Here is a 13,187-nt window from a genome sequence, read left to right as displayed (position 1 = left end):
TGAAAATAGACTTGATTGATACACTTAACTCAATTGGAGACCACGTTGACACTTTTTTTTGTTTAATTACTCGGATGGTACACACTTTGGTTCGGATGGTACACACTTTGGTAGGAGTGTGCCAATATGGTATCTATGGGAAAAAAAGTGTCAATTGCGTCCCCACTTTTTCCAAAGTGTCTCAATCAGGTCCCTTTCAGAAAAAAAAACTAACGTCATTAACGGCACGCCACATGTCACTCTCTCATTTTTTTTATTTATTTATTTTTTTTGAATTTTTTTTTGGAAAATTTTTTTGTTGCCACGTGTCAAGTCCTTGTTGTGACATGTGACAATGTCAGTGTCATGTGACAATGTCAGTGCCACGTGATAATGTCACGTGTGACAAATGTCATTGTACTGATTTCAATCTAGTACCCATATATACCTGATTGTTTCAATTTAATCTCCACTTTTATGCTTTTGGTTCAATTTTATCTCAATTCTTTTTAATAATTAAAGAACATTTTTTAAATATTTTTTATAAAATTAAAAATAATTAAGTATAAATATTTTTATAACATTAAATACTTGATTGAGGCACTTTTGAAAAAAAAAGTGAGGACAGTTATTCCGCGGATACCAAATTTATACAATTCTACGATACCATTCCAGTAATTAATTTTCTTTTTCTACGAGAGTTGACGGTGGGTAACATACCGTTGATTAAACCTTTATTTTACTATTCCTTTTCCCTTTGTTTTCCTCTCGGTTTCACATGATGGATCAGTAACAATAAAATTCAAGAAACAGCTCACAGTGATTTCTCTCAGCGACTTAAAATCTCTGCATAGCTCCATTGTCACTGCAACCACACTCACTATCTTGCTTACCCTAATAAGCTATCACCTTTCTCACAGTCAACCTCAACTTTCTTTTCTCTTTCTCTCTGCATTCCCAACAAAAGATGAAGCAATTGCGTTGAGAGAATGTGAGATTCTTTGGTTCAAAGCTAAACTTCTCATTAGTGTTATTTTTATTATTCTTCTCTTCTTTTGTGATCGACGTTTCACCTTTTCTCTTTCTCTACCGGCTCATCTTTTGGTTCACGTTCTTCTTCACCAACAAACCCAAACCTTCAAGATTTGGTTTTTCCGTCAATGTGTTATGCAAAATTGAAAATTTCCGCAAACCCGTTTCAACTGCGGATCTCAATTTCACGGGACTCACCCCATTGCTTGGATTTTCCGGTGATCGAGATCTAGGGTTTCTGCTTCCCCTTTTCAAAACTTTTGATTAAATCAACACTCTCGAGTTCGACTGGTTCCGATTCTTCCTTCATGGGTTCGATTTTCGTCTGGTAGGTTCGTAAACAGTTGATTTCAGCTTCTGGGTCGCAATGCTCAAGCAAATCCTCAGCAAGCTTCCTCGGAAGTCGTTGAAACCCGACTCGGACGAGTCGACTTGGGGTGACTCCGCGCTTTCAGCCGATTCGCCGCGCGTCGCCAGTAAAAGCCAAAGACCGCATGGCGGCAGTTCCACCGCTGCGAAGCGAGCTTCGTCATCGGCGGTGTTTCCGGCGAGCATGGTGTCCGGATTTGAACCTTTGGTGCCGTTTAAGGATGTTGCTAATGCGGAAAAGATGAACCTGTTCGTGAGCAAGTTGAGCCTTTGTTGTGTAACGTTTGATTTCAGTGACCCTAGTAAGAGCGTTGCAGATAAAGATGTGAAAAGAAAGACTTTGGTTGAGCTTGTTGATTTTGTGGCTTGTGGGACAATGAAGTTTAGTGAGCCTGCTATCCTTGCTTTGTGTAGAATGTGTGCTTTCAATTTGTTTAGAGTTTTCCCTCCTAATTATAGGACAGGTGGTGGTGAGAATGATGATGATGAACCTATGTTTGATCCTGCTTGGCCACATTTGCAACTTGTGTATGAATTGCTGCTGAAGTTTATCTCATCTTCGTGCCTCGATGCGAAGGTGGCGAAAAAGTATATTGATCATTCGTTTATTGCCAGATTGCTTGAGTTGTTTGATTCGGAGGATCCTAGGGAAAGGGATTGCTTGAAAGCAATTCTGCATAGGATTTATGGGAAGTTCATGGTGCACAGACCCTATATTCGGAAATCTATTAACAACATATTTTATCGATTTGTGTTTGAGACTGAGAAGCACAGTGGGATTGGTGAGTTGTTGGAGATTTTTGGGAGTGTGATTACTGGGTTTGCTTTACCCTTGAAAGAGGAACACAAAATCTTCTTGTGGAGGGTTTTGGTCCCCTTGCACAAGCCGAAATCAATTGGGGTCTACTTTCAGCAATTGTCCCACTGTGTTATGCAGTTTATAGAGAAGGAGCCCAAGTTAGCGAGCATTGTCATAAGGGGTTTGTTGAAATATTGGCCAGCAACAAATAGTCAGAAAGAGGCGATCTTTCTGGGTGAGCTGGAAGAAATTTTGGAAGTAATTAACATGGTAGAGTTCCAGAGGATCATGGTTCCTTTGTTTTGGCGGATTGGATGCTGCATAAACAGCTTACACTTTCAGGTAAAATTGTTGTACTCAATTCATTTGATAAATCCTCATCAGTTGCACATTTCTAGTTTTGTGTTAGTTTTTCACTTGAAAGAAATAGATCCTTGTTGCATCTTTTTCATGCTTGTATATTTTTTCTTTCACTTACTGGTTCTGGCAGCTTTTATTTCTATTAATGTACAATACAATCTTTATTAGACATTAATATCTTGCTTATTTTGTAATATATTTTGAGTATGGAAATATAGACAAATGCTTGATAAGCTCAACCATATTTGTCAATGTGGTTGGATTAGTTCTTTTACTTTTCTTGGACTTCTTCTCCCTTCTTTTTCCATATTTGAGTAAAATTCTTCCGTAGAATTTATGCCCTAATACCCTCTTTATGAAGAAAATTCTGTGTAAGATGTAATGACATTTAATTAAATATTAATGGTACTGTAAATGGTAATCCAGTTAAATAGCTGTATTTGTTTGAACATTGTTTACCCAACAAAGATTTTGAGAAAACTGTGAATGTGATGCAAGCTGGTGGCTGAGCTACCGATGTGGAATTATGTTATAATAGTAATAACTTAGATGGTGGTATTGGAAGTTTAAACTAAGATTTTTCTGAGACACAAGGTCATGTGTCTTTTTATTGATTTTTAAAAGGGGAACAACTGTACTCGATGATGGAACAAACTTGGAGTTTGCTTCATCCCACAAGATATGAAAGCAGTTTGTGTTGTCATCCATAGTTAGTTTGAAATTTCTAGTTGGACCTCAAACGTTCATGGGATTGAGGATAAACAACACTCTTTCTTGTGTGTACAGGGCGTTATATGAACTTGTAACTTTTTTGGCGCTTGTTGCCATTAACCAGCTTGTTAATTGCTGAATGATACATTTTTCTGTGTGTATTGAACATGGATTGTTGCAGGTAGCTGAAAGGGCCCTATTCTTATGGAACAATGATCACATTGTGAACCTGATTGCACATAACCGGCAAGTGATCCTGCCCATCATATTTCCAGCTTTGGATAGGAATGTTCAGAGCCATTGGAACCCGGCAGTTGTGAACCTAACTCACAATATTAGAAAGATGTTTTTGGAAATGGATGAGAAGCTCTTCATTTCTTGTCATAATCACTTTAAGGAGGAAGAAGCAATCTTGACATCTGCAGCAGAGAAGCGGAAGGAGGCATGGAAACAACTAGAGCATGCCGCCAGTCTCAGGCCTGTTACTGGAAATACTGCAGTGTTAGTGTCCTGACTTGTATTGCATACTGCACATTGTCAATTCTCTTTTCACTTGCCTCATGTTATGGTGGAAAATTGTAAGAGATGTGGAATAGCTGGTAATTGGGATTGCCATTTTGTTTTTGAATCCTATGTTCTATGATGCTTCTGGTTGCCAGATGAAGCAGTGAGAGGGTTTTCATTGGGAGTGTGGTACATGATGAGAGGACCATGCAGTGAATTAACTCATTTTCTGTGTAACTTTATTTCCAGAAGCTTCTGTGTATGTCGTCGTACTAGTACCAAATCAAGGACTCGTGCTCTCCTGTATTAACTATCTGGCCAACTGAGATTAAGTATTAGCTAGTTATAATAACAAAAATTGAACAATTCTGTCCTTGGATTTTGTAATTTTCTTTCTAAAAAGGTAAATTGATGGTACTTTCACCAGAACAGTCCCGACTATTATTCAATTAAGCAAAATTTTATTATCCAATTTAGGTAATAAAAATATCATATTCTTAATTAGAAAAATATTTTGTATTGTTTAAAGAACATAAATGATGATCTAATAAGATTCAGTCAGTCTGATTTTATATCCTTAGTAAGAAGATTTTGATGCCCTTTCAAAAATGATTCTGTCGTATAAAATAAAAGATAAAATAAACGAAAACCAGTTTTAGACAATTTTTACTACCGCGGATGGTGGTTGGTACGACACAAAACTATTCATGAAACACTTGTAGAGCTTGTTGCCTGAAAATGAAGCTTAAATTTGATGCCTTAAACTACAATTCTCTGCTTTAATTGTATCCTGATGTAACAATTTCTCAGTACAATAACAATATGCAAGTACCAGAGTTGGGTACCTACCTTCCTACAAGTTACAGCTATTAATCAGACTGCAATTGGGAATTAGATGGTCAAATAAATAGTTACAACCAAGGGTAATACACATTTCTTGTATCTGAAATTCCAAAAGTCAATATTTAGTCTTCAGGGATACCATCATTTACAGCTTTATACTTCAGCCTCAAAAAGTGACTGCACTGGTTTTGGAGACAAATTTGCCACACTCATGAACTGTCACAGGAAGAAAGATTCACTGTCATTAGCATCTTCATTGGGCTAAAACTCACTTGTTATGGTTAAAAGGAAGCAAAACAAATAAATGTGAAGCACGTGAGAAGTTCATCTTTTGGCTTTGTATATCTACCTTCTGCTGTTTATATTTTTCACGTATAGCATTCAGAGGACAGCCTTTGGTATTAAGTTGCAAATCTGCCAGTGCCAGGACAATAGTTTTAAGTTCTGACACTTTGTAATTCGTATAGTGTTCCATGGTTGAATTCTGAAAGTATATGCACAGATGAGTCTTTAATTTAGATTTATTTACAAACAAATAATAAGGTAAATTTGTCAACATTCAAATAGTCATATTAAAGTACAGACCCATGGATGTTCTGACTGGTTGAGGGTCCATCTGGCTAGTAAAACAGCAGACGCAGCTATCATGGATGGTCGAAACTGCGAGAAGCTGTATTCAACAAGAGTGAGTTCTGCTAAATAATTTGCCAGAAATTCCACTTCAACATAAGAAACCTGTATAACATGGAAAATTTACAACACAATGGGTTTTGTTTGTTACCCTTTTCTTTAAGTACAATAAAAAGTTAAATTGTGGATGTTTAATTACAACTGCAGTCTACGGTACCTTACAAGAATATTGTGCTGCTAGGATGAACCTCCTGAAAGGCAGACAACATGATCATAGCAGTTAAACTCTAACTAAATGACGAACAACGCAAGTCCACAACAATAATAACTACGCCACCTCCATGGCGCCGGTCGGCTATGTGAATCAAATGACTTCTTGTTCTATTGTAAATCATATTTTATAGACAAGTTATTTACCTAGGTGTTTCTTAATGATTTTTCATATTATTTTTGTCTCCGTTTGCTATGGTGATGAAGTCATCCTCCACAAGACATACTTACTCTGTTCACTGGGGCTTTACAGCCCTTCTTTTCATCGTCTCTATAATAAATGCTGCCCTAACTTTATAATGCTTCATTCTTAACCATATCTTGTTTAGTAGCTATGCTCATCCAACCAACATTTTCAATTCTACTACATTGAGTTTATCCTCGTTAGCTTTTACTACCCAAATTTTTGTTACATACATCCAGGGTGTTTTTCTTAGAATTCATCACTTTGCATTAAAATTTCCCATTAAGCTTGACTACTGTCTTATTTCTATTAACAATATCATGTACTTCCAAAGCTTATCTTTACATTTCTAACTTCCCATATATTTTTTCTGAGCTCTTCAACCACAAGTATTAGTGTGTTTGAGTATCCAATTCAATTGCCAACGTGAGAGTACAATTGACATGCAACATTGCCAGAAAAGTGAGAAACGTGAAAAGAAAAGCCATACTATATCATCTGCTAAATGCATGCATCATGACATCGGCTCTTGGGATATGCTTAGTGAGCATTTGAATCGAAATTGCAAATATAATACACACCTGAGAAATGTTTTAGCCGTGGGAACAGATAATTGAAAATGCAACAGATTTAGAACCTCACTCTCCATTTTCAATACCTATCAAGTGTCAACGATCAGGTGTTTTATGTCACTATCAGCCTTAATGAATATAATTTGAAAAGATGAAGATTCCAACAATATTACCAAATGTTACCTCCGCTTTTGAGTACGTATTATCTGTGATGAAGCAAAATTCTTCCACTCGAGGAGCACAAATCTCTTCATACTTTCTTAAAAATTCATGAAAAAGAAAAACATGACGAGCAATTCAGAATTTCCTCAAAACCTTCGAAAAATTTGGGATCATATCTTATATTATCGGTTGTCCCAGTCAGATTCACCAATAGCATTCAAAATCAACATAGTCTAGAATGAATTATAATAGAGTAGTTTCACTACATTCAAACTCTTCACTGCTATGTAAAAATAGCAAAGTAAATCAAGACAAGTGACACCTCTTTGCAAAATGATTATAATCCCAGCGAGAATCACAAAACAAATATCAATTTTTTTTTTTTGTAGAGCCCTCTACATTTCCAATTGGGACTCAAGGCAAGGCTCTATAAACCTCACTATAATTCTATATTTAGATTGTACTCAATCCCAGCACAAGCACATCTTACACTTCGCTGTGCTTTGCAGATTTATTAACGAAAATCCAACCAAAATTTACATACAACCTTTTCAACATTATCATATAGAATAACAAGAATAAATTTAGACCATGTGAAACCTGTTAATGAAAAAACACATAAAATTTAAAGATATACAAATAAGTAATAATCATCAACTCATCGTCACATTGAATTGAGGATGTAAAGTATATTGTGATACCAACCTCATTATAAAGTGCCTCAGTATTCATAGTTCTGAGTTCAGAGAGAAGCATCAAAAAGATTAAAGAAGAGCACGTGGAACTTTCATATTACTTAATCAGGGCCAACTGGACATTTATAAAGTATTGTACTTACGATGCAATCAGCATGCAAGTAACACCCAGCAACTGTAGTCCTTGTTTCTGAATCAAACTTTGAGAAAGAAACCGATCAATGAGATTCACAGTAAGGTAAAGAGTATCTGGAACTAGCTTATATTCCTCAGAAACCTGAAAAGAAGATATAACAAAGCTTCAGCTATAACCCATTCAGAAGCCAAAGATTCACGCAACTCAGCTAACAGCATTTAAATATATATTTTTTAATTTATTTCTAAAGTGCGTTTCATGAGAATGCATAAGCAATTTTTTACTGTTCATAATTGCCAAAGGCATGATAGTGATAAATTGATAATGCTTGAAAAGACATTGAAGTTGAGTACAGAAATGTAACACCAGGTTTTGCGAAATTATAAAACTATTACATGTATAAGAAAAGGAAACTTGGGTTAGAAATTTGAGGTTAACTGAAAAACTAACACGGTTGGAGAGTGTTGAAAAGTTTAATTGTGAAGGGAAAAAAACATGGGTTGGTACTCTTTGATTATTTTAAAAGCTTCTCTGCAATAAACTGGAGTCACAATTAAAGAAGTGCAACCGTCAAAACTATACATAACATTCAAGCAGTTGAGCAACACAAACAGAAATTTGCAACAAGTGATAATAAGGGAAAAGAGCTTAAGTTGTCAAGTAGCAAATATTTAAAAAGTGCCACTAGACTAACCTCCACAAGCCAATCAATCAGAATTGCGCGCATGCTTGGAGTGACGTCTTTCTGTAGCTCGCCCATGTAATCGATTAGTCTCCTTTCAAACTGGAAATATTTAACCAAAATTTATTATCAATTTTTTACAGTGAAACTTATCCAGTTTTTCCCAAGTTCCATACAGTCTATATTGTTAAGAATATAAGCCGTCAGCAGTCACTGGTGAAATAGAAGAAAAACAGAAACCATAACACCGATAAAGAGAAGCTAGTTACAATGTCACCAGTAAACTAGGAGAAACAATCCAAATATAAAATGACATGTCTACAATACTAACCTCTCTGACACGTATATTATTGTATATATCAGGGGCATATGAACTCCAAACTTGAGGATCCTTTAATTTCACTGAATCAATGTCCACAATTCCCAAACCATCCGAATGCTTAAGTTTCTCCGAAATCATATCAATATCTGCACAATCCAATCAACTTACAATTAATGAAATCAGGAATTTATGAAAAGCTAAATTGCATGTCATCTTTCTTGTAAAAAATTTAATGAGAGCAATCACATAAATTGTAACTCTTCAGAACTTGAAGTTCCTTCAATAGAGTATAATTTTTTTATGGTGTCAGTGTATAAGATTTTTACAATGTCAACCAATTAAAAAATACACTAGGTATGACGTTTAAAGTAGTTGTTACAATAGTCAACATATTGCCATGCATGACAGTCTATGAGTGAATGACAGTTATATTCAAATTAAATCCATACTATAAGCATAAATACATAAACAGCCGTCAGGTAAAGTGATAAATAGCTTCTATATTAAGACCTGTAATCAGATAGCATTCAGTGCTTCTAGGTAATAATAGATATGGTGGAATATTTAAGATGATATTTTAGTAGATTGCATAAAAAGTTATAGATGAGAGTAAACGATTAAAAATGGAGACATACAGAAGAAAAGTGTACAAACTGCGTTACAAAGAAACAGTTACCTCATTCCAACAAGACAAGTACGATTATAAATGTCAATTTTACAATTATGATCTCGTAAATCGGTTAACTATAGTCTAATACAGCAGAAATGCATACAAGCAGTGAGACGAAATTATTGAAAAAACCTTTGTTCGGAGAGCTAAGGAGTTCATGGGACAGCATAGAGTCCTGCATTGAAAGCTGGGGACCTGCCATGACAGACATAGAAGGTGGCACTAGCTCTCTGTCTTCCAGCCTTTCAGCAACAACAGGTTCATGAGACTGTACCATCGACATTGTGGATAAATCTTTTGCTGACTTTGCTCTAACATCTTGAGTTGACAAAACTTGCATGGAGACATTGGAAGCTCCCTTTGTGTTTCGCTTCTTATTCTTATAACCTCCTCTTGTCTATATAGTGCGAAGATATCACTAACTTGTGTCAGGCAACTTAAAATTAACCTCCCCAATCTCTGAGTTTATTTTTTACAATCTAGTGATTCTCAAATTCATACAATCCCTGCTGAGCTACTCTTTTTTTATAAGAATCGAAGTGTTGGAGCATTACAATTTGAAACTATCACATGCACAATCAATAGTTGCAAATCGAAGTAGTGGAGCATTACAAATTCAAAACTATCTTGTTCGCAATCAATAGTCATAAAAATCGCAGTTTCAATCGTAATCATTGCAGTTACAAGTATTGTGGTATGAAATTATTTTATTCTTTAGGTCCGTGAATACGATCCGCAAATATATGACGGTTTCACTTCAAACTAATCTGACGTCGTCAGAGGTAAATAGATCTCAATGATTGTTTTCCTCAAGGATAAAAATCAAAAGCATTCGACCATGGGTGAATGCAGAAAAGAATCACATAGTTATTCTACTTACTTAGACCTTTTCTTTATAAGGATGGATAGATATTTTTCTGTTTTAAGATTATGTATAGTTTTCCACCTAACCAGATGCCTCCCGCATGCCTTTAAAATATCCCACATTATCCATTCACTCAACCACCAAGAGATAAGAGTAGAAAAATCGAACTTTGAATCTTTATTATTTATTTATTTATTTTACCACAAAAAAAAAAAAAGTGGCAGTTGGGCCCAGCTGTGGTTTTATTGCTGCCAATTATGCACGCTTGACAATTCATGTGAGCTGAATTTATGTTGCAATGGATGACTTTGCGCAATTGAAGAAGTCCATGTGAGTTAGAAAAAAAATAAAAATAAAAAATAAAAGCAGTGGATCATAGGTTTTAAAAATACGATCCAGGACCAGGACTGCGATTTTGGCCACAATGCCAAGGCTTTTAGGGTGTATGCCGCCTCAACTGTGACCACACAAAACAAAATTGCAACTCCAAAACCACAATTCAACTTGCACGGTATACCTTAAAGCGGGAGACAGCGCACTTATTGAGCTGCGGTTTTCTGTATTCATTGGTTACATCTGCCAGCGCTGCTCTGCTGCTCTTCTCCAATTTCCGCTGTTTCTTAAAGCATGGTCTTGAAGAGGCAGAGACCTCTCTCAAAGCTCTAGCCATTGCTCGCGTCACTCGAACACTGTCTCTCACACCGATTACAGCATTCTCTCTATCCATCTTTCATTCCTCAAGATCAACACCGACCTGAAAAATCAACAACGAACAAACCACCGTAACAATAAGACAATAATTTAAAAAAAAAAAAAAAAAGAAAAGAAGCAGAACAAGAGATGTTGGTAGACCTGGTGAAAAGCCGAGCTCTCTATTACTAGAAATTCAAGCAGCGATTGAAGAGGTGATGGTAACAGAAATTGTGGTGATCCTATATGCGAGTGAAAATTGGGTGGAAGTTGAAATTATAGGTCAAAATTGTGGCAACGGAACGCAGCGATGGCAATGGTGGTTAGATCTGTGCATGAGAATCGTTAGAAGAGTGAAGGAAGGTTCTGGAAGAAGTTTGTTAGAGTTGGAAGCTATGGTTACTCTGGTCTCATGAGATTGAAAGATGGAAAGAGTGAAAGAGTGAGAGAGAAAGCAGGGAATTGAAGAGAGAGTGAGAGAGGCGGATAATAGTGGAGTGAGTAGTAATAAAAGCAGAGCGTGAATGAGAGCGGGAGTCACAAACACAGTATAAACTCTACAAAATCTAAACGCCTACATTATCATTTCATGCCTCTCTCTTTTATTAGATTTTCTAGAGTATCTTCCAGATACCACATCGACTAGAATGAAAAACTCTGAAATGATAAGTCTAATATAATTTAAATAAAGTGTATTTTAAGGAGGTTTAGGATTTAAAATTATTCAAATATATTTTTTGTTAAGAGTTTTTTCTGCCATTAAAAATCAAAGTTTTATTTTGATTACAACCTTAAATGTTTAGATTTTTTTATGATGATGTTGTATGGGAAGTTTTTTTTTTTTATTGAATTTTCCTCACATATTTTTATTTTTATTTTAAGATAATAATGTGAATGTTATTATTTGTTATATTGATTTTATTAGGCATAGACTTATGGTGTGGTGAAGTTTGATTGCGGTTGAAGTGGTAATGATAAAGATTTCAATATGTGAATGACGGTGAAAGAAGAATTTTATTACAAAAATATTACACTTAAATATTAAGGAAAAATAAGATAATTTTATCATGTAACATAATAGAACAAATGTTAAAAGATGAAGGAAAATATAAATTCTTTTGTTTACTATAACAGAACAAATATTGAAAAAAATAAGGCAAAATATAAGTTTTTTATTTGTATCAAGTGATATCAAGGGATAATGTATTTTGTGTCTATAAATTCAAATACATTTACTAGTTAAAATAAATTTTTTTTTCATTTCATTATAACAATAACATACTCTTTATCTAAATAATGAAAATGAAGTTGTAATGTATAATTCATAAAAAAATACAACTTTTATTGATTGATTTTTTTTCCAATAATAACTAATATTTGTTAAACCAAATTATATGAGTCCCTTTTTTTAATTTAGCTATTTTTTTTTCATCATTAAATTTTAATTTTTAAAAGCTTACTCGGGTGATTAAGTTAGTTCTACTCATATCTGTAGGTTTAGATTTATAATAGTTATAGAACTTTAATTTAAAAAGATATACTTATTCTTTTAATCTAATTTTTTTTCCTTTTTTTTTTACATTATAGTATATGGAGAAATTTTCCATCATAAGAATTTTAACGCGTTTACATCTATTATATAAGTTGAGAAATTAAAGTGAATTAATGGATAAGATTTTTTTTTTCTTTTTATGTGATCTAAAAAATATTTTCCTGTAAAAGAGGTACAAGTCTTTATCAGTTTATTCAAGTGTGACATACATGTTGTCTTTCTTTATAAAACATGTTAATTATGTAACTTTTTAGGTCATATTAATAAGGAATTTCCACTTTTAGAAAATTTCTGAAAATGCATTAGTTTGACCAAATTTGGCATAAAATAAAGAAAATGTCCAATTTTTAGATTATTTTCCTTATTCTTAAATTGAATACCCCCATTAGGCAACATGACACATTTCTTTTATTTATACCCATTTTGTCAAATGAGTATGTGAAATAAGGAAAGTAAATTATTTACACTGCAGAAGCCGACAAATTAATGAGAGTAACTCAAATATTGTTGTAATTATTTAAAATTTAAGGGATGAATAATTATATTAACTAAAACTCATATCCATGTACTTAAATTGTAGATGATAAATCATTAAACTGCATTAAAAGAAAGTAACTGTTTTTTTTATTTATTTATCATAACGTCTTTTTTATTAAATATAATAATAACTAGCCAAATAAGTTATAAAAAAAATCATTACAGCTTTCTTTCTAGAAGTCTTAATTTAATTTTTTGGGTTCTGATGTCATATATCACTATTAATTAAGATGTTTCTGAATTTTTATTTTAATATAATGGTAGATATTTAAATTGATTAATGTATAAGTTATTTATTGGTAGAAATATATATATATATATATATATATATATATATATATATATATTTTAATAGAAACATAATTTTCCATTTTATAGTCCTGAGTTTTATTTTAAATCTCAAATTTTGTTTGTTATATTATCTCTAATATAATTCTGATATTAATTTTAAGATTGAATATTTTCTAATTCTTAAATTTTGATTTAAAATTAAAATTTGTCATTGTTTTGTTTATTATCATAAAATATAAAATATGTAAAATATAAAATATGTTTGCTGAACTTAAAAAATAAATAAATATAATTTCATAACTCATACCTTAAGTTTATTTATTTATTTGATA

General features: G+C 33.5%; 2 protein-coding genes across 3 annotated transcripts; one reads left to right on the top strand and one right to left on the bottom strand.

The window, feature by feature from the left end:
• Window positions 1-738: 738 nt before the first annotated feature.
• LOC114194457 (serine/threonine protein phosphatase 2A 57 kDa regulatory subunit B' kappa isoform-like) lies at window positions 739-4,070 on the top strand. The gene is made up of 2 exons (XM_028084683.1): window positions 739-2,521; window positions 3,432-4,070. The coding sequence occupies exons 1-2, from the start codon at window positions 1,379-1,381 to the stop codon at window positions 3,762-3,764; spliced, it is 1,476 nt and encodes a 491-aa protein (XP_027940484.1). The 5' UTR covers window positions 739-1,378; the 3' UTR covers window positions 3,765-4,070.
• A 412-nt stretch (window positions 4,071-4,482) lies between these two features.
• On the bottom strand, window positions 4,483-11,062 carry LOC114194524 (cyclin-A2-2-like). 2 transcript variants are annotated; one of them, XR_003606396.1, is made up of 12 exons: window positions 10,638-11,062; window positions 10,303-10,539; window positions 9,053-9,317; window positions 8,260-8,396; window positions 7,941-8,030; window positions 7,254-7,387; window positions 6,437-6,512; window positions 6,263-6,339; window positions 5,445-5,478; window positions 5,183-5,267; window positions 4,947-5,081; window positions 4,483-4,813 (listed from the first exon to the last, which is right to left on the bottom strand). XR_003606396.1 is itself a non-coding variant. In XM_028084806.1 (12 exons), exons 2-12 carry the CDS (start codon window positions 10,510-10,512, stop codon window positions 4,751-4,753), a joined length of 1,371 nt encoding a protein of 456 aa, XP_027940607.1. In that variant the 5' UTR covers window positions 10,513-10,539; window positions 10,638-11,062; the 3' UTR covers window positions 4,483-4,750. The 2 variants fall into 2 exon arrangements, 1 of the variants encoding a protein (XP_027940607.1); XM_028084806.1 differs by having other exon boundaries at window positions 5,183-5,332.
• Between the last annotated feature and the right edge of the window lie 2,125 nt (window positions 11,063-13,187).

The sequence above is a fragment of the Vigna unguiculata genome, chromosome 8 (genome assembly GCF_004118075.2).
Source record: "Vigna unguiculata cultivar IT97K-499-35 chromosome 8, ASM411807v1, whole genome shotgun sequence".
Lineage (NCBI taxonomy): Eukaryota > Viridiplantae > Streptophyta > Magnoliopsida > Fabales > Fabaceae > Vigna > Vigna unguiculata.
The sequence above is the reverse complement of the archived record's forward strand: the minus strand, read 5'-3'. Positions and strand labels throughout refer to the sequence as shown.

Bases quoted from the DNA above. Each gene is read 5' to 3' on its own strand.
- LOC114194524 (XM_028084806.1), bottom strand. From the start codon at position 10,512: ATGGATAGAGAGAATGCTGTAATCGGTGTGAGAGACAGTGTTCGAGTG. The intron at 8,397-9,052 runs GTTTTTTCAATA...TGGATTGTGCAG, and splicing joins CCTTAGCTCTCCGAACAAAG to ATATTGATATGATTTCGGAG. The intron at 5,479-6,262 runs GTGTGTATTATA...TCTGCCTTTCAG, and splicing joins ACGGCTAAAACATTTCTCAG to GAGGTTCATCCTAGCAGCAC.
- LOC114194457 (XM_028084683.1), top strand. From the start codon at position 1,379: ATGCTCAAGCAAATCCTCAGCAAGCTTCCTCGGAAGTCGTTGAAACCC. The intron at 2,522-3,431 runs GTAAAATTGTTG...GGATTGTTGCAG, and splicing joins TAAACAGCTTACACTTTCAG to GTAGCTGAAAGGGCCCTATT.